Here is a 23,638-nt window from a genome sequence, read left to right on the forward strand (position 1 = left end):
ATTGATTTGCACTTTTCGCACCAAATTACGTTCATCTCTAGGAGACAGAACGCGTCTCCTTCCTGAGCGATATGACGGCTGCATGGTCCCATGGTGTTTATACTTGCGTACTATTGTTTGTACAGATGAGCATAGTACCTTCAGGCATTTGGAAATTGCTCCCAAGGATGAACCAGACTTGTGGAGGTCTACAATAAAAAAATGTAGGTTGGCTGATTTCTTTTGATTTTCCCATGATGTCAAGCAAAGAGGCACTGAGTTTGAAGGTAGGCCTTGAAATACATCCACAAGTAAACCTCCAATTCACTCAAATGATGTCAATTAGCCTATCAGAAGCTTCTAAAGCCATGACATAATTTTCTGGAATTTTCCAAGCTGTTTAAAGGCACAGTCAACTTAGTGTATGTAAACTTCTGACCCACTGGAATTGTGATACAGTGAATTATAAGTGAAATAATCTGTCTGGAAACAATTGTTGGAAAAAATGACTTGTGTCATGCACAAAGTAGATGTCCTAACCGACTGCCAAAACTATAGTTTGTTAAGAAGAAATTTGTGGAGTGGTTGAAAAATGAGTTTTAATGACTCCAACCTGAGTGGATGTAAACTTCCGACTTCAACTGTATTTGCTGTATTCAATGACAGTCTCACTCTAGTCATGATTTGAAATCTCACAGTATCAACTTCGCTGTAGCATTTTTTTTTTTACACCTGCTATGTTGCTGCAGACAAATCTGAGAAATCCAATTGACCAGCGTTAGGCTTATAGTGCACTTAATTTGCTCTCTGGGCCCGCCGGGAAGTCGGATTTGTACCTTTGGACACATTAAATGGTGCTAAATTGCAACACTCCACCTACCCGGCACACAGGGCAGCTGAATCGGATGCACCTACCACCAACAGCACAATGCAAAAATCAGGATCGACTAGAAATGCCTTGGAGATTAACCATTTGATGACTGACTGGTTAGTGACCACTGACTTAGGATCTCAGTTGTTGAAGGCCACATGACTGAAAATAAATTATTATAACAGCCATCTCTCTGTCACTAGCAAACACATTCATGGGTAACTCTAAAGTTAATGTGGGGAAATATGCAAATAAGGCTTAAAAACCTACAGCAGGGCTTTTAAATTCTGGTCCTAGAGGGCCGAAACATTTTTGGATTTGAATTTTTGTATGGTTCTTCAAAGAACCATCCCATGAAAATGGTTCCCCTATGGTATCGCTGTTCTATTGTGCTGGAGATAATGAAAATTAGGTTGCTAAAGGGTGCAATTGTTATTTAAGATAAAAGTAGATACTATGGAAATGATTAAATTGTAAGAACTTCTGTAAAGAATGGAAGCTATGCCGAATGGAAGCTATGCCTGGGGCTGCTTGATGACACTTCAAATATTAGTTCATGGTTCCATGATGGAATAATATCCATTTATACTCTTGACGACCACGCCTTGGTCACTGCTGATTGGACAGTATTACCAGCAGGCGCCACAAGCTGTGTCTGGGTGGGAAATGCAGTACTGGATCTTAGACCTGAGGAGAGTGAGAGGTGTCTTTAGTGTTGCTTCAAATAAGCATACATAAACACACACGTATGCACACACACAGACAATTCTCCAGTGTTAACAAAAACTAAATTAACACTGAGTCTGTGGACCCATATAGACAACGGAACAGTGTTAAATGAACACACTGCTTAGTGTAATGTCTTATTCAAATAATTCCAAGAGTGCCTTGCATTTTCAAGTAAATTTTAGAGTTACCACCCATGGCTGCTTCATTCATCCATCTTCGGTCCTACGGAGTTCACCAAGTGAGACCTAAAGAACCATGTTTTCATCTTTTTTTAAATAAAATGATCACAATACCTACCATACGGCTTGATTTTGAGAGCCTAGTTTTCCTCTAAAACAGGGGCCTGAAACTCATACACATCACTTTGTGGTATAAAGGATGACCTTAAAGGGTACAACTACAGTGACAAGTGTTTGTACGCCTTTAGGAACAAATCAAAACCTTTTTTTCTTGAGTAATATAATGGTTTTCTGGCCTGGAAGTTTTGTTATACTGTCTTGCAAGGTGATGTGTAACTCCTGTTGGAATCCAACCAGTGTGGGGATATCCAACTTTGGAAATATTTTATCACCCGCAACCTGTATTCAGAATGACTGCCAGAATTGGGAAAACTAAGCTACGAGTACCTAAAGCACCTAAACTACACAGAACAAAAATATAAATGCAACGTGTAAAGTGTTGGTGCCATGTTTCATGAGCTGAAAACACATTTTCCAGATGCACAAAAAGCGTATTTCTCTCAATTGTTTTGCACAAATTTGTTTACATCACTGTTAGTGAGTATTTCTACTTTGCCAAGGTAATCCATTGACCTGACAGGTGTGGCATATCAAGAAGCTGATCAAACAGCATCTCATTACACAGGTGCACCTTCTGCTGGTGACAATAAAAGGCCACTCTAAATGTGCAGTTTTGTCACACAATACAAGGCTACAGATGTCAGAAGTTTTGAGGGAGCGTGCAATTGGCATGCTGACTGCAGGAATGTCCACCAGAGCTGTTGCTAAAGAAATAAATGTTAATTTCTCTACCATAAGCCGCCTTCAACGTCGTTTTAGAGAATTTGGCAGTACATCCAACCAGCCTCACAACCGCAGACCACATGTATGGCTTCGTGTGGGCGAGCAGTTTGCTGATGTCAATGTTGTGAACAGTGTCCCATGGTGGCTGTGGAGTTTTGGTATGGGCAGGCATAAGCTTCAGACAATGAACACAATTGCATTTTATTGATGGCAATTTGAATGCACAGAGATACCGTGACGAGATCCTGAAGCCCATTGTCCTCCACCGCCATCACCTCATGTTTCAGCATGATAATTCACGTCCCCATGTCGCAAGGACCAGTACACAATTCCTGGAAGCAGAAAATGTCCCAGATCTTCAATGGCCTGCGTACTCAACATACATGTAACCCATTCGCACAGCCGTTGAAGAGGAATAAGCCACAATCAAAAGCCTGATTAACAAGGAGATGTGTCACGCTGCATGGAGTAAATTGTGATTCTGATTCATGCCCCTACCTTTGTTTTTAAGGTATCTGTGAACAACAGGTGCATATCTGTATTCTCAGTCATGTGAAATCCATAGATTGGGGCCTAAAGAATGTATTTCAATTGACTGATTTTCTTATATGAACTCAATAAAATCTTGGAAATTGTTGCACGTTGCATTTATATTTTTGTTCAGTATAGAACGACCATTTCAGTAACCGGTGCAATAAATACAAGAAACATATTGGATTAGTTTAGAAGATGTTAGTAATTTGGTTCAAGGTGATGTGTATGAGTTTCAGGCCCTTGAATTAGGGTAAAACTAGGACTTCAAAATAAGGCCTTATGAAATACGTACACTCATGTACGTACACCCATGAAAAATAAACTACCGGGCCCCTAACATAGAAATCAGAATGTTTCAGATTAAAATAACATACTGAACAATATGTGTTATTAAATGTACTAACTATAAGCTTCTGCTGCTCTGTACTACAATTGTGCAGATTCTAGTTTCCACCTTCATCCTTTGCCTATATTAACACTATTGCAAACAATTTTGGTTCCTAATGTTAACAAAAGCTGTCTGTGTCATGGGATTTTTTTATGCTTTATTATACATAATTCACATTTGGTGACTTATTTTTTAATATATGGTATTGTGGTCAGTTTTAATTTAGAAATTACCAATGATCCATGTTTCAGATTAAATAATTTATTACCAATTATTATAAACAAGGCTAACCCTCTTTTGCCCTATGCATCATTTCTAAATATATGCCTAAATAACATACCCCAAATAAAATAAAAATCCTGAACTATGTGGACTGCAGGCATAAATGTGGTACCTACAGAGAACAAGCATCGGTGAAACTACAACTGTAGTGTCAAGACATTATGTGGGTATTCCTGAGTAAATTCAACAGGAGATAAACCATGGCAGAAAATACTCTGAAACAGTATTTTGACCATCCCCGGGCAGGCTTGGGTAGAACAGGTTAAGGCATTTATCCTTGTGTTTGTTCCCTGTAAACAAAACTCAAGAGGTTACACTGCACCAAGAGCCCCAGCGTCAAGCCTTCTTGTGAGCAAACTCCTTTATAATGTCTTTAAAGTTTCATTTTCTAGCTAACTGCTTTTCAATTGAAAGGATGGCAAGGCTGTTCAACCTGTCTTGGCACATTGTAGAGCTTTATAAGTTTCAGCTTACTGAAGGCACGTTCACCTCCAGCAACTGTTACAGGTCATTGTACAGAAGATTCACAGTGCAATGCACACGTCTCCAAAAATGCTCTGTAGCTGCATCTTGTGGATGGCATTTAGCTTTACAGGAGAACGACTATCTGAAAAAGTAGCACCATATCCTCTTTTAGATGTCACACTTCATTTTCAAATCCATCTGAGATCTTTGGAGTACTTGTTTCTCAATTTGTGGCAAGATACACAAATTTGGTTTTCAGTCATTTCCTAAATGTAAGTATTGGTGAAAACTCCTCGCATATAGCTGCAATCGTGTGAAACCGTGTGTCCAAATGACTGATTATACTATCCAGAGCCACATCAAACACTATGTTGCGAAATCCAGTGTCTGACTTCTTTTCATTTGCTATGTCATCTTCGGTCTCATCAGGGAAACGTTTTCTTTTTTTCTGGCGGCTCCTCTGTTCACTGTGAAACTGAGTAGTTACACCCATTTCATTTTCCACCATGGAGGATTCTGCCAGAAGAGTGTCCCATTGATTACGCAGAGCCTTATTTCTTCCTTCCTGTAGTGCCTTAATGTGAGCTGCGTCAGTGTCCAGAGAAATATTTCCGGACTGAAGAATTAGGCTTCTATTCTCAATAAACTGCAAAACTTTTTCCCAGAAAGTGAGCAAGAAGATTGCCTTGAAAGACATGAAGTAGCTTTTCAGACCTCAGACTTGGCTTCGTATGTCAGGCTGCAGTTGGCAAGAAGCATGTCTAGGGCCTTGATGAGAGGCGGTAAATGAGTTGCCACTGGTCGGACCGCAGAAATATGCGCACACCGTCGCGTGTCTGAAAGGCGGTTAAGACAGCAGCCAGTCTTTTCCTTGAGAATGGCCCATCGCTCTGGGCTGGCACTGAACAGATTGTAAAGACGATTCACTAAAAAGGTTGATACTTCTGGGCACAACTGAGCTGAATGTACACCCACAAGATTAAGAGTATGGGAGGCACAAGGTGAGTATGTGGCCAGTGGATTCTTTTGCAGTATGTGTGCTTGAACTCCCTTCACTTCCCCTGACATATTTGCACCTTTATCATAGCCTTGACCATGGCAATCTGCGATGTCAATACCATGCCCTTCCAATGCACTCAAAATCATTTCAGAAATTTCACTGCCTGTCTTTCTAGCAGTCTTTAAATTCAATAAAATGTTAAATTATTTCCCATTCAACTGATCCCTGGACTTCATCTTTGTGTACATCTCACCAATAATACATTTAGCTCAGTATGGGAAATGTCTGGATTTGCATCACATATAACCGAGTAATAGATTACATCTTCTCTTTCATAGTATTGTTTTCAAAACCCTTTGACCACATATTCCTATGAACTCGTTTTGTCTCTCAGGGCTGTGAGGTAATGAGTCAGCCGTGCTCCTTTCTTTTTGTCTCTGACTTTCTGTAAGTGCTCATGTAATAGCGTGTCATAATTTGATAACAGTTCAAGTAAGCCTAGGTAATGTCCAGTATGCACATCATCAAGATTGCTTGTTCAATCTCTTCTGTCACAATAGCCCCGGAATGGCTAATTCCTAGATGCTAAGTACAGTGTCACATCCAAAATCCTTTCTAGAAGTGCTCTGTTTTTATACATTTCTGACTGAATTTGTTTCTGCAGCTGACTGTCTATACATGTAGCCGTTTTAACGGTATGCTGCAGATTTTTCCATTTCCAGTAACAGTTCTTGTGAGACACACCATCCTCATGCTCTGGTAGTTTGTCATACATTCTCCACCATTTCACTGACGATATCTTATAGCCATCCTTACTATTCAGAGAACTGGGTGATGGTTTACTTTGCTCATGAGAAAAAAGAACACATGGAATGCAATATGCCTTTACACTCTTACTATAAATAAGCCAGTCTCTCTGCACCTTTTCTCTTCCGTTTGCTGACTTACTATACTGTAAATAATTGGGGAATGGCTTGCCTTCTGAGTATGGGGGCATGATTTTATACAGTTCTGTCTCCTCACCACACCTGTTGGCTAGTCTGCGAACAATAGCTTCTCTTTCATGGTATTGTACCTTCTCTGGCCACAGTGCTGGATCATCTAAAACCTCATCTTCCTCACTTTGAATCTGTCCATACATATATTTCCCTTATTACTTGCTTGTTCAATCTCTTCTGTCACTCCTTCACTGGCACTGCTGCTACTCTTTAACTCCTCTTCCTCCTCCCTGCTCTCCTCTGCATCAGAGTCTGTCTGACAGCTTTCTGCTGAGATTCTGTCTACCTGGGGTTCTCTAGGCACTAGGAAGTGAGTAAACAAAGGGAATTTTAGGTTTAATGTTCGCTCCTACAAAAGGTTAGCATACTAAAAATCCACTACTGAAAGAAAAAACATTTTAATAGTATACATATCAAATAGACACACTTAAATACGTATTCTAAGTCATCATGTGCCTAACTTTACAATTTAAAACTGGTCTAGTTATGCTGCTGCTACAAAACTGCCTCACCTCCAAGGTCCACTGTTCAACTTCATGTAGTAGACACACGTTGGGATCTTTGTCTACAGCGGTAGTAGTAGTAGCATCTACCGTATGGCTAGGTAGGCTACATGTTAGGTTTTCATTTTAGTCTAGCTAGCTAACAAATATCACGCAAATATTGGGGAATACAGTTATAATAATAGCTAATTAGCTAGCCATAGCTGGTAGTGGTAGCTCATAATCCTCATGTTAATAATTACTGCTCTGACCGAGCCGAGTGAGTACACGGTAGGCAGCTACCTGTAGCTAGCAAGTTATCAAGCTAGCTACTGTACACTACTGTTCAAAAGTTTGGGGTCACTTAGAAATGTCCTAGTTTTTGAAAGCAAAGCAAATTGTTTGTCCATTAAAATAACATCAAGATATCCCTATTTGGTAAAAGACCAAGGCCATATTATGGCAAGAACAGCTCAAATAAGCAAAGACAAACGACAGTCCATCTTTACTTTAAGACATGAAGGTCAGTCAATATGGAAAATGTAAAGAACTTTGAAAGTTTCTTCAAGTGCAGTCGCAAAAGCTATCAAGCGCTATGATGAACTGGCTCTCATGAGGACCGTCACAGGAATGGAAGACCCAGAGTTACCTCTGCTGCAGAGGATACGTTCATTAGAGTTACCAGCCTCAGAAAAAGCAGCCCAAAACGCTTCACAGAGTTAAAGTAACAGACACATCTCAACATCAACTGTTCAGAGGAGACTGTGTGAATCAGGCCTTCATGGTCAAATTGCTGCAAAGAAACCACTACTAAAGGACACCAATAATAATAAGATACTTGCATGGGCCAAGAAACATGAGCAATGGACATTAGACCGGTGGAAATTTGTCCTTTGGTCTGGAGTCCAAATTGGAGATTTTTGGTTCCAACCGCTGTGTCTTTGTGAGATGCAGTGTGGGTGAACTGATCTCCGCGTGTGTATGTCCCACCGTAAAGCATGGAGGAGGAGGTGTGATGGTGTGGGGGTGCTTTGCTGGTGACACTGTCAGTGATTTATTTAGAATTCAAGGCACACTTAACCAGCATGGCTACCACAGCATTCTGCAGTGATACGCCATCCCATCTGGCTTGGGCTTAGTGGGACTATCATTTGTTTTTCAACAGGACAATGACCCAACACACCTCCAGGCTCTGTAAGGGATATTTGACCAAGAAGGAGAGTGATGGAGTGCTGTATTAGACGACCTGGCCTCCACAATCCCCCGACCTCAACCAAATTGAGATGTTAGGGATGAGTCGGACCGCAGAGTGAAGGAAAAGCAGCCAACAAGTGCTCAGCATATGTGGGAACTCATTCAAGACTGTTGGAAAACCATTCCAGGTGAAGCTGGTTGAGAGAATGCCAAGAGTGTTCAAAGCTGCCATCAAGCCAAAGGGTGGCTATTTGAAGAATCTAAAATATATTTTTATTTGTTTAACACTTTTTTGGATACTACATGATTCCATGTGTTATTTCATAGTTTTGATGTCTTTACTATTATTCTATAATATAGAAAATAGTAAAAATAAAGAAAAACCCTTGAATGAGTAGGTGTTCTAAAACTTATGACTGGTAGTGTATGGTATTTTGTTAAATAAAATTTATAAAATGACAATAACATATTTGCTTGGAATCTCATTTGGTGAAGTACATAGGATCGAAAATGGATGAATGCAACAACCATGTCTCTGTCACTAACAAATACAGTCATGGGTGTTAACTACAATATATTCGAAAGGCACTCCGTGAAATATCTGAATAGGGCTTTACACTAATAAGTGTGTTCATTTAACACTGTTACAGTGTATATATGGGGTCCACAGACAACACTTTCAGTGTTGATTTAACACTCTCAGTGTTCATTTCACATTTTTTAACACTGGAGAAATTGCTGTGTACACACGCACACAATATCAGATGGATTTGTTGTAATCAATAGAGTTATATTGTAACCTCACTTACTCAGGAACCGCCTTGCAATTATACTTGAGTTTTGGATCTATCTCTTTCTGTAGGTCCTGTAAGGAGGGATCATCACAGGTTGTCCTTTAGCAGAGAAAGACATGAAACAATTATAATATGTCATAATATCCCATGAAACATAAAGCCTACATATATCCTAATTATAAACAGACATTTGTTCTACTTTTTTACATAATCCCATACTAGGCACAATGCAGGTGCAGTGATTATGAAAGATATACAAATCAACTATGACACACACACACACGCACACACACACACACACACACACACACACACACACACACACACACACACACACACACACACACACACACACACACACACACACACACACACACACACACACACGCACATGTCAGTTTGTCTGGACAAAAAGCTTACCCCTTATTCTCCTTGGTCACCAGGACAACACTCAGGCTCTTAATTTTGGCAGCTTTGAACCTTTTCACCTCAATGGTGGCAAAAATACTTCACATAAAAGACAAACATAGAAATATGTAAAGATCAGAATTGACATGAAATCAATCAACAACGTAGGTGCACTATTGCTTAAGCAAACAAAAACATAACAGTCTACTAATATGTGTAGTGTTGTGGCAATAGAGGGGTTCTACATTTTGGTGGAAATGGCAGCTGTGGTAAAATTATGTTTTGGCTTGGTTGTCTGTGAGTACAGCTGTTAGGGTGACCGTATTACTGCCACACCGGCGTTCACGAGTCATGAATGCAGTCAAATTCCACGTGACCGTTTAGTCATGGTAGTTAAGCTTCTCCAAGCTCTGATGCTGCTGATGGTCATTAGTAGCCTACCAAACGTGCTTTACAGCGGGTTAACTGGCATACATATGCAGAGCGTGAGTTTCAAATTGTAGCAAGATCGTTTTCACCATAAAATGCACCTTTATATTAAAAGCATTGCATGCATAATTTGCAGTCACTTTTGAGAATGGTGTTTTCCTGCTAATGGAACATTAGCGCTTATAGCCTACTGCCGTGTGGTGCATTGCTGTGCTTATAATGTGCTATAAATAGCCTAATAGTTTATTAACATTTTTAGCTAAATGTTATGATCTGTTGCGACAGACTCATTACTTCAAACATGTTTTTTGATGCCAGTGGTTGTATTAATTTGGGATCTATCGAATCCCACAACTGTCCCAGTGTCACACCCTGACCTTAGAGATCCTTTTTATGTCTTTATTTTGGTTGGTCAGGGCGTGAGTTGGGGTGGGCATTCTATGTTTTGTTCTGTGTGTTGTATTTATATGTGTTTGGCCTGGTATGGTTCCCAATCAGAGGCAGCTGTCAATCGTTGTCTCTGATTGAGAACCATATTTAGGTAGCCTGTTCCCACCTGTGTTTGTGGGTAGTTGTTTTCTGTTTTGTGTATTGCACCTTGCAGAACTGTTCGTTTGTCGTTTTGTTGTTTTTTGTTCAAGTATTCGTATTTATTAAAAGTATTATGAATACTTACCACGCTGCACCTTGGTCTTCTCCTTCTCCCGACGACGTTCGTTACAGAACTACCCACCACCAAAGGACCAAGCAGCGTGGTGGAATGGACTCCTGGACATGGGAGGAAATATTGGACGGCAAGGGACCCTGGGCACAGCCGGGAGAGTATCGCCGTCCGAAAGAGGAGCTGGAGGCAGCTAGAGCGGAGCGGCGACACTACGAGGAATTGGCTTGAGGTAACGTGCATGAGAGGCAGCCCCAGAATTGTTTTTGGGGGGGGGCACACGAGGAGATTGGCGGAGTCAGGTAGGAGACCTGAGCCAACTCCCCGTGCTTACCGTGGTGAGAGAGTGATCGGGCAGGCACCGTATTATGGGGTGAAGCGCACTGTGTCCTCAGTGCGCACGCATAGCCCGGTGCGCTACATCGCAGCTCCTCGAATCGGCCAGGTTAAAGTGGGCATCGAGCCAGGAGGGATGATGCCGGCTCAGCGCATCTGGTCTCCAGTGCGTCTCCTCGTCCCGGGTTATACGGCACCAGCCCTACGCACGGCATCCCCGGTTCGCCAGCACAGCCCAGTGCGGCCTGTTACAACTCTCCGCACTTGCCGGGCTACAGGGGGTATCCAGCCAGGACAGGTTGTGCAGGCTCATTGCTCGAGACCTCCAGTGCGCCTCCACGGCTCAGTGCATCCGGTGCCTCGGCCAAGGACAAGGCCTCCTGCATGTCTCCCCAGCCTGGTGAGTTCTGTGCCTGTGCTAAGTCCTAACCCTCCTGCATGTCTCCCCAGCCTGGTGAGTCCTGTGCCTCCTGTCCGGAGCCGCCAGAGTCTCCCTCCTGTCCGGAGCCGCCAGAGTCTCCCTCCTGTCTGGGGCCCGCTGCTAGGGTCCCCAGTCTGGGGTCGGTGGCGAGGGTCTACGTCCCGCACCAGACCCGCCACCGCGGTGAAATGCCCACCCAGACCCTCCCCTATAGGTTCAGGTTTTGCGGCCGGAGTCCGCACCTTTGGGGGGGGGGGGGGGGGGTACTGTCACGCCCTGACCTTAGAGATCCTTTTTATGTCTTTATTTTGGTGTGAGTTGGGGTGGGCATTCTATGTTTTGTTCTGTGTGTTGTATTTATATGTGTTTGGCCTGGTATGGTTCCCAATCAGAGGCAGCTGTCAATCGTTGTCTCTGATTGAGAACCATATTTAGGTAGCCTGTTCCCACCTGTGTTTGTGGGTAGTTGTTTTCTGTTTTGTGTATTGCACCTTGCAGAACTGTTCGTTTGTCGTTTTGTTGTTTTTTGTTCAAGTATTATGAATACTTACCACGCTGCACCTTGGTCTTCTCCTTCTCTCGACGACGTTCGTTACACCCAGACTATGTTTGGAATATTTATTTTTCACACAGAATAGAATAGGTTAACTTTTGTACTATGGGGGATAGTAGACTGTAGACTGACATAGGCTAGTGCTTTTGCTGTTCGTTAGGCCTAGTCATCTTGTTGGCTGACGAAAAGTAAATGTGGACAGTTCTTCCAATATCTTCAATACGTGCCTCGGAATAGGATAAGGACTCGCGCAATTGCATCCCCGATGTGTCTGTCTTCACTTGTCGCCTGTGAGAATGACCTGATCAAGTGACTGAGAGCCATGTGAGTGAGATACTTTGGTGCGCCCAGCCGGGAGAAGGGAATTATAATCATTATATTCAGTTCAAGGGCACAACGGCCACTGGCCGCAAAAGGCATGATTTTACGGCCACACAAAGGGGATGCCGCAGGGAAATTCGAGACATTATCAAGTGCTTGTCAAATTGTGAATGATTTTTTTTAAACTAACCAAAGCTCATGCCATTCATGCAACCTTTTTCAAATCATCATTAGTCTCATCTGTAGATGTAGTTTCTGTAGATGGCGCCAGAGGGGATGGCTGCCTGCCGGTTCATGGGCTCCTAACCAACCGTGCTATTTTGTTAGTTTTTTCAATTTTTTTGTAACTTATTTTGTACATAATGTTCCTGCTACCGTCTCTTATGACCGAAAAGAGCTTCTGGAAATCAGAACAACGATTACTCACCTTGAACTGGACGAAGAATTTCTCTTTAATGAGTTGGACGAGAGGGATTTACTCCAGACACCCGAACAGGCCCTCATCCCCATCACTCGCAGGAGAAAAAGACGGAAGAGGTATCACGGAAAGAGATCGGGGTGCCTTGTGAGGATCCGCAGACGATCTGCCTTTGCCATCCGTACTATTGGCTAACGTACAATCATTGGATAATAAATTGGACAAACTAAAAGCATGTATATTCTACCAACGAGACATTAAAAACTGTAATATCTTATGTTTCACCGAGTCGTGGCTAAACGAAGACATGAATAGCATACAGCTGGCGGGTTATACACTGTATTGGCAGGATAGAACAGCAGCCTCTGGTAAGACAATGGGTGGCGGGCCTATGTATATTTGTAAACAACAGTTGGTGCACGATATCTAAGGAAGTATTGAGGTTTTGCTCGCCTGAGGTAGAGTATCTCATGATAAGCTGTAGACCATAGTATCTACCTAGAGAGGTTTCATCTGTATTTTTCGTAGCTGTCTACATACCACCACAGACCAAGGCTGGCACTAAAATCGCACTCAATGAGCTGTATACCGCCATGAGCAAACAGGAAAATGCGCATCCAGAGGCGGCGCTCCTAGTGGCCAGGGACTTTAATGCAGGGAAACTTAAATCCGTTTTTCCTCATTTCTACCAGCATGTTAAATGTGCAAACTCTAGACCACCTTTACTCCACACACAGAGACGCATACAAAGCTCTCCCTCACCCTCCATTTGGTAAATCTGACCATAATTCTACCCTCCTGATTCCTGCTTACAAGCAAAAATTAAAGCAGAAAGCACCAGTGACTCAGTCAATAAAGAAGTAGTCAGAAGAAGCAGATCCTAAGCTACAGGACTATCTTGCTAGCACAGACTGGAATATGTTCCGGGATTCCTATGATGGCATTGAGGAGTACACCACATCAGTCACTGGCTACATCAATAAGTGCATCGATGACGTCGTCGCCACAGTGACTGTACGTACATACCTCAACCAGAAGCCATGGATTACAGGCAACATCCGCACTGAGCTAAAGGCTAGAGCTGCCGCTTTCAAGGAGCGGGACTCTAACCCGGAAGCTGATAAGAAATCGCGCTATGCCCTCCGACGAACCACCAAACAGGCAAAGCATCAATACAGGACTAAGATCGAATCATACTACACCGGCTCCGACGTTCGTTGGATGTGGCAGGGCTTGCAAACTATTACAGACTACAAAGGGAAGCACAGCCGAGAGCTGCCCAGTGACACAAGCCTATCAGACGAGCTAAATTACTTCTATGCTCGCTTCGAGGCAAGTAACACTGAAGCATGCATGGGAGCATCAGCTGTTCTGGATGACTGTGTGATCACGCTCTACGCAGCCGATGTGAGTAGGTCAACATTCACAAGGTCGCAGGGCCAGACGGATTACCAGGACGTGTACTGCGAGCACGCGCTGATCAACTGGCAAGTGTCTTCACTGACATGTTCAACCTCTCCCTGTCTGAGTCTGTAATACCAACATGTTCCAAGCAGACCACCATAGTACCTATGTCCAAGAACACTAAGGTAACCTGCCTAAATGACTACCGACCATGAAGTGGTTTGAAAGGCTGGTCATGCCTCACATCAACACCATTATCCCAGAAACCCTAGACCCACTCCAATTTGCATACTGCCCCAACAGATTCAGAGATGATGCAATCTCTATTGCACTCCACACTGCCCTTTCAAACCTGGACAAAAGGAACACCTAGGTGAGATTGCTATTCATGGACTAGAGCTCAGCGTTCAACACCATAGTGCCATCAGAGCTCATTACTAAGCTAAGGACCCAGGAACTAAACACCTCCCTCTGCAACTGGATCCTGGACTTCCTTACAGGCTGCCCTCAGGTGTTAAGGGTAGGTAACAACACATCCGCCACGCTGATCCTCAACACGGGGGGCCCCTCAGGGGTGTGTGCTCAGTCCCCTCCTGTACTCCCTGTTCACGCATGACTGCACGGCCAGGCACGACTACAACACCATCATTAAGTTTGCCGATGACACAACAGTGGTAGGTCTGATCACCGACAACGACGAGACAGCATATAGGGAGGAGATCAGAGACCTGGCAGTGTGGTGCCAGGACAACAACCTCTCCCTCAACGTGATCAAGTCTAAGGAGATGATTGTGGACTACAGAAAAAGGAGGACCGAGCATGCCCCCATTCTCATCAATGGGGCTGTAGTGTAGCAGGTTGAGAGCTTCAAGTTTTTTGGTGTCCATATCACCAACAAACTTACATGGTTCAAGCACACCAAGACAGTCATAAAGCGGGCACGACAAAACCTATTCCCCCTCAGGAGACTGAAAAGATTTGGCATGGGTCCTCAGATCCTCAAAAGGTTCTTCAGCTGCACCATCAAGAGCATCCTGACTGGTTGCATCACTGCCTGGTATGGCAACTGCTCGGCCTCCGAACGCAAGGCACTATAGAGGGTAGTGTGTTCAGCCCAGTACGTCACTGGGGCCAAGCTTCCTGCCATCCATGACCTCTATACCAGGCGGTGTCAGAGGAAGGCCCTAAAAATTGTCAAAGACTCCAGCCACCCTAGTCATAGACTGTTCTCTCTGCTACCTGCACGGCAAGCGGTACTGGAGCGCCAAGTCTAGGTCCAAGAGGCTTCTAAACAGCTTCTACCCCCAAGCCATTAGACAACTGAACATCTATTCAGACTATTTGCATTGCCCCCCCCCCCCCCCCCCCCCTCTTACGCTGCTGCTACTCTCTGTTATTATCAATGCATAAGTCACTTTAATAACTCTAGCCACATGTATATATTACTTAAATTACCTCGACTAACCGGTTCCCCCGCACATTGACTCTGTACCGGTACCCCCTGTATATAGCCTCGCTATTGTTATTTTACTGCTGCACTTTAATTATTTGTTACTTTTATTTATTTTAATTTTTTTGTATTTTTCTTAAAACTGCATTGTTGGTTAAGGGCTTGTAAGCATTTCACTGTAAGGTCTACACCTGTTGTATTCGGCGCACGTGACAAATACAATTTGATTTGATTTGATCATGCAGCCTTAGAATGTATTAAAAATGTAAACATATAGCCCAAAGTTTGTATCACAGCTAAAGTTACATAAATACCTCTAAATTAAGCATACATGAGTACCTGTTTCTTTGTTAACCACTCAAAACACAGATTAACCGGATGTGCGCACTCCCTCAAATACTTTGGAGAAAATATCCTTTATATTTTATTCAGCTATGTTCAATTGTATTCGTCATACTATAAAATAATGCCACGAAATTCTAAGCCAATCTTGCCTGCTAAATGAACTAGTGTAGCGCACAGCCATATGGTATAGCCAGATCAGGGCCTAACTCAGAGTATGTTATTCTGTTCTTCTGAAACAGACTACATTTCTTCTTCTTCTAAAATAAACAATGGATTCATTGTGATGGTTTTTATTAGACTTTTTAAAATGTAGATGTTCCAAAGGTCTGCATCAGTGGCTTTGAAGGCTATGCATGGAAGCCGGGAGATGCTAAATGTGTTCATGTTCATTAAAGGTAAATTACCGTGACACCGGCAGTTATTTGCTTGACAATCACCGGCTGCCAAAATGTCATGACCGCCACAGCCCTATCTGTGAGTATTTGTATTTTTCCAGAGGACAGAATATCACTACACTATTCAGTTGAAATAACACATTCCATTGCACAGTGAAACTTGATAAGACTATCACATTGTTGTGCTGAGGTGTTATTATTGGAGACGGGCCAGGCCAAACACATAAATGTGTCTCAAATGACACCCTATTCCCTATATAGTGCACTACTTTTGAACAGAGCCCATACAGTAGGTCTTCGGTCAAAAGTTGTTCACTTTATAGAGAATAGGTTTCCATTTAGGACTCAGTCATTGCACCTTACCTGGTGGGGCTGAAAGGAGTGGCAATAGATCCATTCAGCATGGCTGTGACATCACCACATGCGGCATCTGCAAACTAACAGGGAAAGACTAATACAATCTCCATACAAGGGAAGTAACACCCACAGTGAAGGAAAATAACACTTGAATTGCAAAATCAGTTTGAAACAACAAGCTTAGATTTCCAGTAAATTTACAGCGAAATTCCAGTGAATCCTACTCATTTTTAACAGGTCACTCACTCCCACTGCTGACTCATATTCTGCACCCCTCATAACGCACAGTTTTAGAAAAACAACAAATTCTCCCCCACACCTACACTAATCTATTCAGACATTATATTGTGAACTTCCCTGTCTATGAATAGCAAATTCAACACAAACATGTGTTGTGCTGTCCTGAATTCCAAAGTGTAACTGCATCAAAGTGTGTAGCCTATATCCCATCGCCATGTCGGACATTGTCCAATCAGGAGAGAGCTAAGAAATGTGTTTCCATGGAGACAGACACAAAGGCCAATTGATGAACAGTTAGACAGTGAAACCCTTTCCTCTGCTCCCCATCACAATCACAGACTGAATTTGGATTGGTTTGTGGCTATCTAATTCATATCAGTATATTTGATCCATGCATTTTGTATTCATGGCTGGTAGGTGTAAGATTTCAAAGCACCTTGACCATAGCAGGCTCACTAACAGTCTGAAAAGAACTTACTGCTGCTGAGGCCCGATTCCAGAATGAACGAACTGTGTTGTTGACACAGTCTGTCCAGCCTGGGCACCCTGTGGTGAACGTTTCTGAGGAAACAGACAAACACACACACACACACAGAAGGAATGATGCAGGCATTACAAGGAAATGTTTTCTGACAGCACAAATTTCAAGAAACTTCATAATTGTTTGCTTGTTTCTCCATAATGTAGTGACGGAAGCAAACTGGATCATTCTAGGCTGTTCCATCACAATAGCCTTTGGCCAGAGGACCTGCTGAGGCCCTCTGGCTCTGACCCACATGTCATGAGCTATACTGTACTTTATCATGGTCGAATGTATAGTAAGGGCCCGTCCCAAATGGCACCATAAGAGTAGTACACTATAAACACTCCCCTCCGCATGTATTTGGACAGTGAAGCTAACATTTTGTCTCTATTCCGAACCATTTTGGAATTCAGATAAAATGTTTCATATGAGACAAGAATACAGAATGTCAACAAATATTTGAAGGTATTTTCATACATTTATTTGATTGTAAATAAGAATATAATTTGTTTCTGAACACTTCCATGGTAATGTGGATGCTACCATGATTATGGATAATCATGAATGAAATGTGAATAAACGATGAGTGAGAAAGTTACAGATGAACAAAGATCATACCCCCCAAAAATGCTAACTTCCCCTGTTATTGGTAATGGTGAGAGGTTAGCATGTTTTGTTGTAGCTTCTGTAACTTTCTCAATAATCATTATTCATGATTCATTCATAATCATGGTATTATCAGGAAACATTTAGAAGTGGTCAAAAACATCTGATCTACACACTTAAAAGGACAATTACTCCATTTATCATCCCCCACTCAGTTCATAATGGGCAAAACATAACCCAAAATACAACCAAAACAAACTGCAAATGAATTCAACGAGTTTGTAGAGTCACAAGCTTGATGTAGTCATTGCGTGCTAGGAATATATGGGACCAAATACGAAACTTTTGACTACTTTAATATCCTAAGGGAATTTGCCCAAATACTAATGACTTCTTCAAATGAGGGGCCTAGGTAAAACAGAAATGTATGAAAATACCCTAAAAAAAAGGTAACATTCTGTACTTTCGCATCATATGAAACATTTGATCTCAAATCCAAAAAGCTGTAGTATAGAGCCAAATGTAAAACTTTTGCTTCACTGTCCAAATACATACAGAGGGGAGTGGAGCTGTGCACTATATATGGAAGAGATTGCCATTTGGGATGCATTCTAAAACAACCAGTACATTAGTGGTATATACTGTACATGAATGGTCTATTAGCTGTCATTTTTTTAGATTAGACATAGATCTGACAATTTACTTGACATGTTTATGGCTATCACTGTGTTATGTGGGTGTGACACCTACTCCAGTTGCCTGCTGCACTGCTGCATGGATTCCACCTGGAGATCTGTTCACCATCTGCCCTGGCCTGTCTCCCCCTTGTCTGGTACAGGTACCCCCACCACACTCCCCCCCTCTCTCCCGAGCTTTCGCTCACCTCCAGCACACACGCACTGTTAGGGAGAGTGACTCTGAACTTACAATGGCTAGCCCCAAGTCGTTATACTATTTGCGTCATGACTCCTACATGCTTTGTTGACTATGAACTTTCTTGTTTACCCAACCTTGGGACAGACTATGTTTGTTCCCACACACGGGACTCGGACTCTCTATTGGTTACACAGACTTTTGGCCTCCCATCCTAGTGTAACCACCTCTCGCAGGCTTTGTATTCATGTTACCTGATGAAATTGCTGTACAATATGATCATGTTGCCATCTAATGCACATTCAAATGTCATAAATCAACACTGTAGAGATCTCCCTGTCCTCTGCCGTGCCTTGATTGTATTCTTGCTGTTTATATCTGGAAATGCGCATGTACACCCTGGGCCATCTACTGTTGCTAGCCCCAATTCTGACTTGTGCTCTGATATCTGCTTCACTGATTTCTGCTCTCGTAAGAGCCTGGGTTTTCTTCACGTTAACACTAGAAGCTTATTACCTAAAATGGATCAATTGAAAGTGTGGGTTCACAGCTCCAATCCAGATGTGTTGGTCATTACTGAGAGTTTTTTGAATACTGATGTTAACCTTTCTGGTTATAACTTTTTTCAGCAAGACAGATCTTCTAAAGTTGGGTGAATGGCAATCTTTACCAAGGATCACCTTCAGTGCTTGGTTGTCTCCACCAAGTCTGTCCCCAAACAATTTGATTAGCTGGTTTTAAGCATTGTTGACTGTTGCGGGGTGATATCGTCCTCCATCAGCACCGGCCTGTCCCCTTACACTAAGTCTGAATTTGTCCTGCTAGGTGACCTAAACTGGGACATGCTTAAACCACCTGACCAAATCCTAAAGCAATGGGACTCCCTAAATCTTTCTCAGATTATTACCAATCCCGCAAGGTATGACTCCAAACACCCAGAAAAGGCTATTCTCCTTGATGTTATCCTCACAAATAATCCTGATAGGTATCAGACTGATGGTTTCTGTAATGACCTAAGTGATCACTGTTTTACAGCCTGTGTTCATAATGGCTGCTCAGTGAAACGACCTGTCCTGATTTGTCGTAGACGCTTGCTAAATAAATTTCATGAGCAAGCCTTCCTTCATGAACTGGCCTCTGTAAAATGGTATAGAATCAGCTTGATCCCCTCTGTCGTAGACGGTTGTACCTTCTTTTTAATATTTTCAATGGTATTGTTAACAAACATGCCCCATAAAGAAAATTAGAATTAAAAACAGGTTCAGCCCCTGGTTTGACCATGATCTTGAGTTACTCCACCACCTCAAGAATTGCATTTGGCTGGCGAAAGACTCGGCACACGCATACTCAGGCTGACTAACTCTCGTTCAGGCAAATGAGAAATAAGTGCACTCAGGCTATCCGGAAAGCCAAAGTTAATTACTTTAAGGAGCAGTTCTCTCTCTGCGGGTCTAACCCCAAGAAGTTCTGGAAAACAGTTAAAGACCTGGAGAAGAAACCCTCCTCCTCACAGCTGCCCGTGTCCCTTAATGTTGATGATGTGGTTGTTACTGACAAGAAGCACATGGCTGAGCTCTTTAAATCACCACTTCATTAAGTCAGGATTCCTATTTGACTCAGCCATGCCTCCTTGCCCGTACAACATTTCCTCATCGCTCACCCCTTCTAATGTGACTAGCCCCGACACTCCTCCCTCTTTTTCGCCTGCCCCGCTACAAAGTTTCTCCCTGCAGGTGGTCACTAAGTCTGAGGTACTAAAGGAGCTCCTTAAACTTGACCACAAAAAACATCTGGGTCAGATGGTTTAGACCCTTTCTTCTTTATTAAAGTTGCTACCCCTATCATCGCCAAGCCTGTCTCTCCTCTCTGGGGAGGTTCCCATTGCTTGGAAGGCAGCCACGGTTCGTCCTTTATTTAAAGGGGGAGATCAAGCTTATCCTAACTGTTATAGGCCTATTTCTATTTTGCCCTGTTTATTAAAAGTGTTGGAAAAACTTGGCAAAAATCAACTGACTGGCTTTCTTGGTGTCTATAGTATTCTCTCTGGTATGCAATCTGGTTTTTCCGCTCAGGTTATGGATGTGTCACTACAACCTATAAAGGTCCTCAATGATGTCACCATTGCCCTTGATTCTAAGCAATGTTGTACTGCTATTTTTATTGATTTGGCCAAAGCTTTTGATACAGTAGATCATTCCATTCTTGTGGCCCGGCTAAGGAGTATTGGTGTCTCTGAGGGGTCTTTAGCCTAGTTTGCTAACTACCTCTCTCAAAGAGTGCAGTGTATAAAGTCAGAACATCTGCTGTCTCAGCCACTGCCTGTCACCAAGGGAGTACACCAAAGCTCAATCCTAGGCCCCACGCTCTTCTCAATTTACATCAACAACATAGATCAGGCAGTAGGAAGCTCTCTCATCCATTTATATGGCGATGATACAGTCTTATACTCAGCTGGCCCCTCCCTAGATTTTGTGTTAAACGCTTTACAACAAAGCTTTCTTAGTGTCCAACAAGCTTTCTCTGCCCTTAATCTTGTTCTGAACACCTCCAAAACAAAGGTCATGTGGTTTGGTAAGAAGAACGCCCCTCTCCCCACAGGTGTGATTACTACCTCTGAGGGTTTAGAGTTTGAGGTAGTCACCTCATACAAGTACTTGGGAGTATGGCTAGACGGTACACTGTCCTTCTCTCAGCACATATCAAAGCTGCAGGCTAAAGTTAAATCTAGACTTGGTTTCCTCTAACGTAATCACTCCTCTTTCACCACAGCTGCCAAACTAACCCTGATTCAGATGACCATCCTACCCATACTAGATTACCGAGACGTAATTTATAGATTGACAGGTAAGGGTGCTCTCGAGCAGCTAGATGTTCTTTACCATTCGGCCATGAGATTTGCCACCGATGTGCCTTATGGAACACATCACTGCACTCTATACTCCTCTGTAAACTGGTCATCTCTGTATACAGTTCGCAAGCCTCACTCCCCCCTATCCGACATATCTACTGCAGCCCTCATCCTCCGCATACAACACTCATTCTGCCAGTCACATTCTGTTAAAGGTCCCCAAAGCACACACATCCCTGGGTCGCTCATCTTTTCAGTTCACTGCAGCTAGCGACTGGAACGAGCTGCAACAAACACTCAAACTGGACAGTTTCATCTCAATCTCTTCATCTAAAGACTCAATCATGGACACTCTTACTGACAGTTGTGGCTGCTTTGCGTGATGTACTGTTGTCTCTACCTTCTTGCCGTTTGTGCTGTTGTCTGTGCCCAATAATGTTTGTACCATGTTTTGTGCTGCTACCATGTGCTGCTGCCATGTTGTGTTGCTACCATGTTGTTGTCATGTTGTGTTACTACCATGCTATGTTGTCATGTGTTGCAGCCTTGCTCTGTGGTTGTCTTAGGTCTATCTTTATGTAGTGTTCTCTCTCTTGTCGTATGTGTGTTTTGTCCTATTTATTATTATTTATTTGTTTTATCCCAGCCCCCGTCCCCGTAGTCCTTTTGCCTTTTGGTAGGCCGTTATTGTAAATAAGAATTTGTTCTTAACTGACTTGCCTAGTTAAATAATAGTTAAATAAAAAATTGAATTAATGAAAATGTACAGACTGATGGTGTGTAGCTCCATTTGAGTCTTACCATTGCTCTCCTCCTTGCCACACCAGGTCAGTCCATTCATGATGAAGCCGAGTAGCGTGTCCTCGAGGGTCAAGAAGCAATCTCGCTTCTCTGTGAAGTCGTGCACTATTTTCTTTGTTTTGCTCCAGAACAACATCTGGTGGTGCAATGAAATGTAAAAAAATATATATATATATTTACATGCAGCTGTCAATAAAACAAAACATATGAATATATTTGAGTGGTGTGTGTGTGAGCGAGCGTGTGTGGGTATCTCACCCTGTTACAGACAGGATCCTGGATCACAGTATGGATAAGGGGGTCATAGGCCTCCATCGGTACATTACATGGGTCCCTCCCCACGAATGCTTGCTGAAATGCACTCCATATCTTTTGACAGTTGTTTGCACTGGAACAATCACAGGAATTATCAAGAATACTATTACTGCATTATCATACAAATACAAATATGGCCAATCATTGATTGAGGAAGGAATAGCTCCCTGAGAAATGGTTACTGAATAGGAGAAAACTAAACTGTTTTAACTGTTCACTCATTGTGTTAAGCTGTCTTGACTGTATTATAGCAAGATGGGGAACAGTGAGAGAGTATCAGAGCAGAGCTTGAACAAGCTAGCCACCCTGTTGTTACAAGGCAAATCCACAACCACCTGTGCCATAAAGCAATGCAGGTTCACATACAGACAGGGAGGCTACATCATAAATACAATTGAGTCTACATGTAATTATATTCAACTATGGCAATGGAATAAACTGCTGCAAAATGAGTTAACCTGAAGTTTGAGTTACTTTTAACAATAAGCTAAACATGTCAATTAAATGTGCAAAATAAATCTAATAAAAGTTTCTCACCTTGAAGATTTGTTGTTCTGTATAAATGCTTCACATTTGTCAATAATCGTTTTTTTTAGGCTTTCACTCGATGTGCTAGAACTAGACAGTACGTGACTGTTCACTACTCCCAGAGAAATAGCGAGGATAACGACAAGTGAAAGTACTGCACAGAGACCCATGATTAGGCAGAGGCGAGTCCTTCGCTTTTTCCTTGCAAAACGGTGCAATTCTTCATGCTCCATGGCTACTCCTTGTTAAGTCAACTGTGAAATCGGCACTCAAAGGTGGTTTTGTTTTTGTTTGTGTTGTGCCAGTGGGATAGCCTATTGCCTTCAACACCGTCAGTGCTCTGAGTTCTATTTTCGGAGTTGGCCTTAGGGACAGTTTGCTACGACGTTACCACGCGAATACCTCTACTGCGACGCACGGTACTGCATCTCAGTGATTAAGGCGTCACTACAGACGCCCTGGATCAAATCCAGGCTGTATCACAACCGGCCGCGATTGGGAGTTACATAGGGCGGCGCACAATTGACCCAGCGTCGTCCGGGTTTGGCCGGTGTAGGCCGTCATTGTAAATAATAATTTGTTCTTTAACTGACTTGCCTAGCTAAATAAATAAAATTAAAATGTGAAATAGCCTAGACTACAATTTGACTGTGGTATAGTTAGCTTTA

The 23,638-nt window shown here is 42.6% G+C and overlaps 1 protein-coding gene across 1 annotated transcript; it reads right to left on the reverse strand.

The window, feature by feature from the left end:
* Positions 1–560: 560 nt before the first annotated feature.
* On the reverse strand, positions 561–23,396 carry LOC120051110 (ADP-ribosyl cyclase/cyclic ADP-ribose hydrolase 1-like). The gene is made up of 8 exons (XM_038997776.1): positions 22,980–23,396; positions 22,386–22,515; positions 22,128–22,263; positions 16,955–17,037; positions 16,243–16,316; positions 9,159–9,245; positions 8,754–8,837; positions 561–1,537 (listed from the first exon to the last, which is right to left on the reverse strand). Exons 1-8 carry the CDS (start codon positions 23,201–23,203, stop codon positions 1,480–1,482), a joined length of 876 nt encoding a protein of 291 aa, XP_038853704.1. The 5' UTR covers positions 23,204–23,396; the 3' UTR covers positions 561–1,479.
* Between the last annotated feature and the right edge of the window lie 242 nt (positions 23,397–23,638).

The sequence above is a fragment of the Salvelinus namaycush genome, chromosome 7 (genome assembly GCF_016432855.1).
Source record: "Salvelinus namaycush isolate Seneca chromosome 7, SaNama_1.0, whole genome shotgun sequence".
In the NCBI taxonomy this organism is placed as follows: domain Eukaryota; kingdom Metazoa; phylum Chordata; class Actinopteri; order Salmoniformes; family Salmonidae; genus Salvelinus; species Salvelinus namaycush.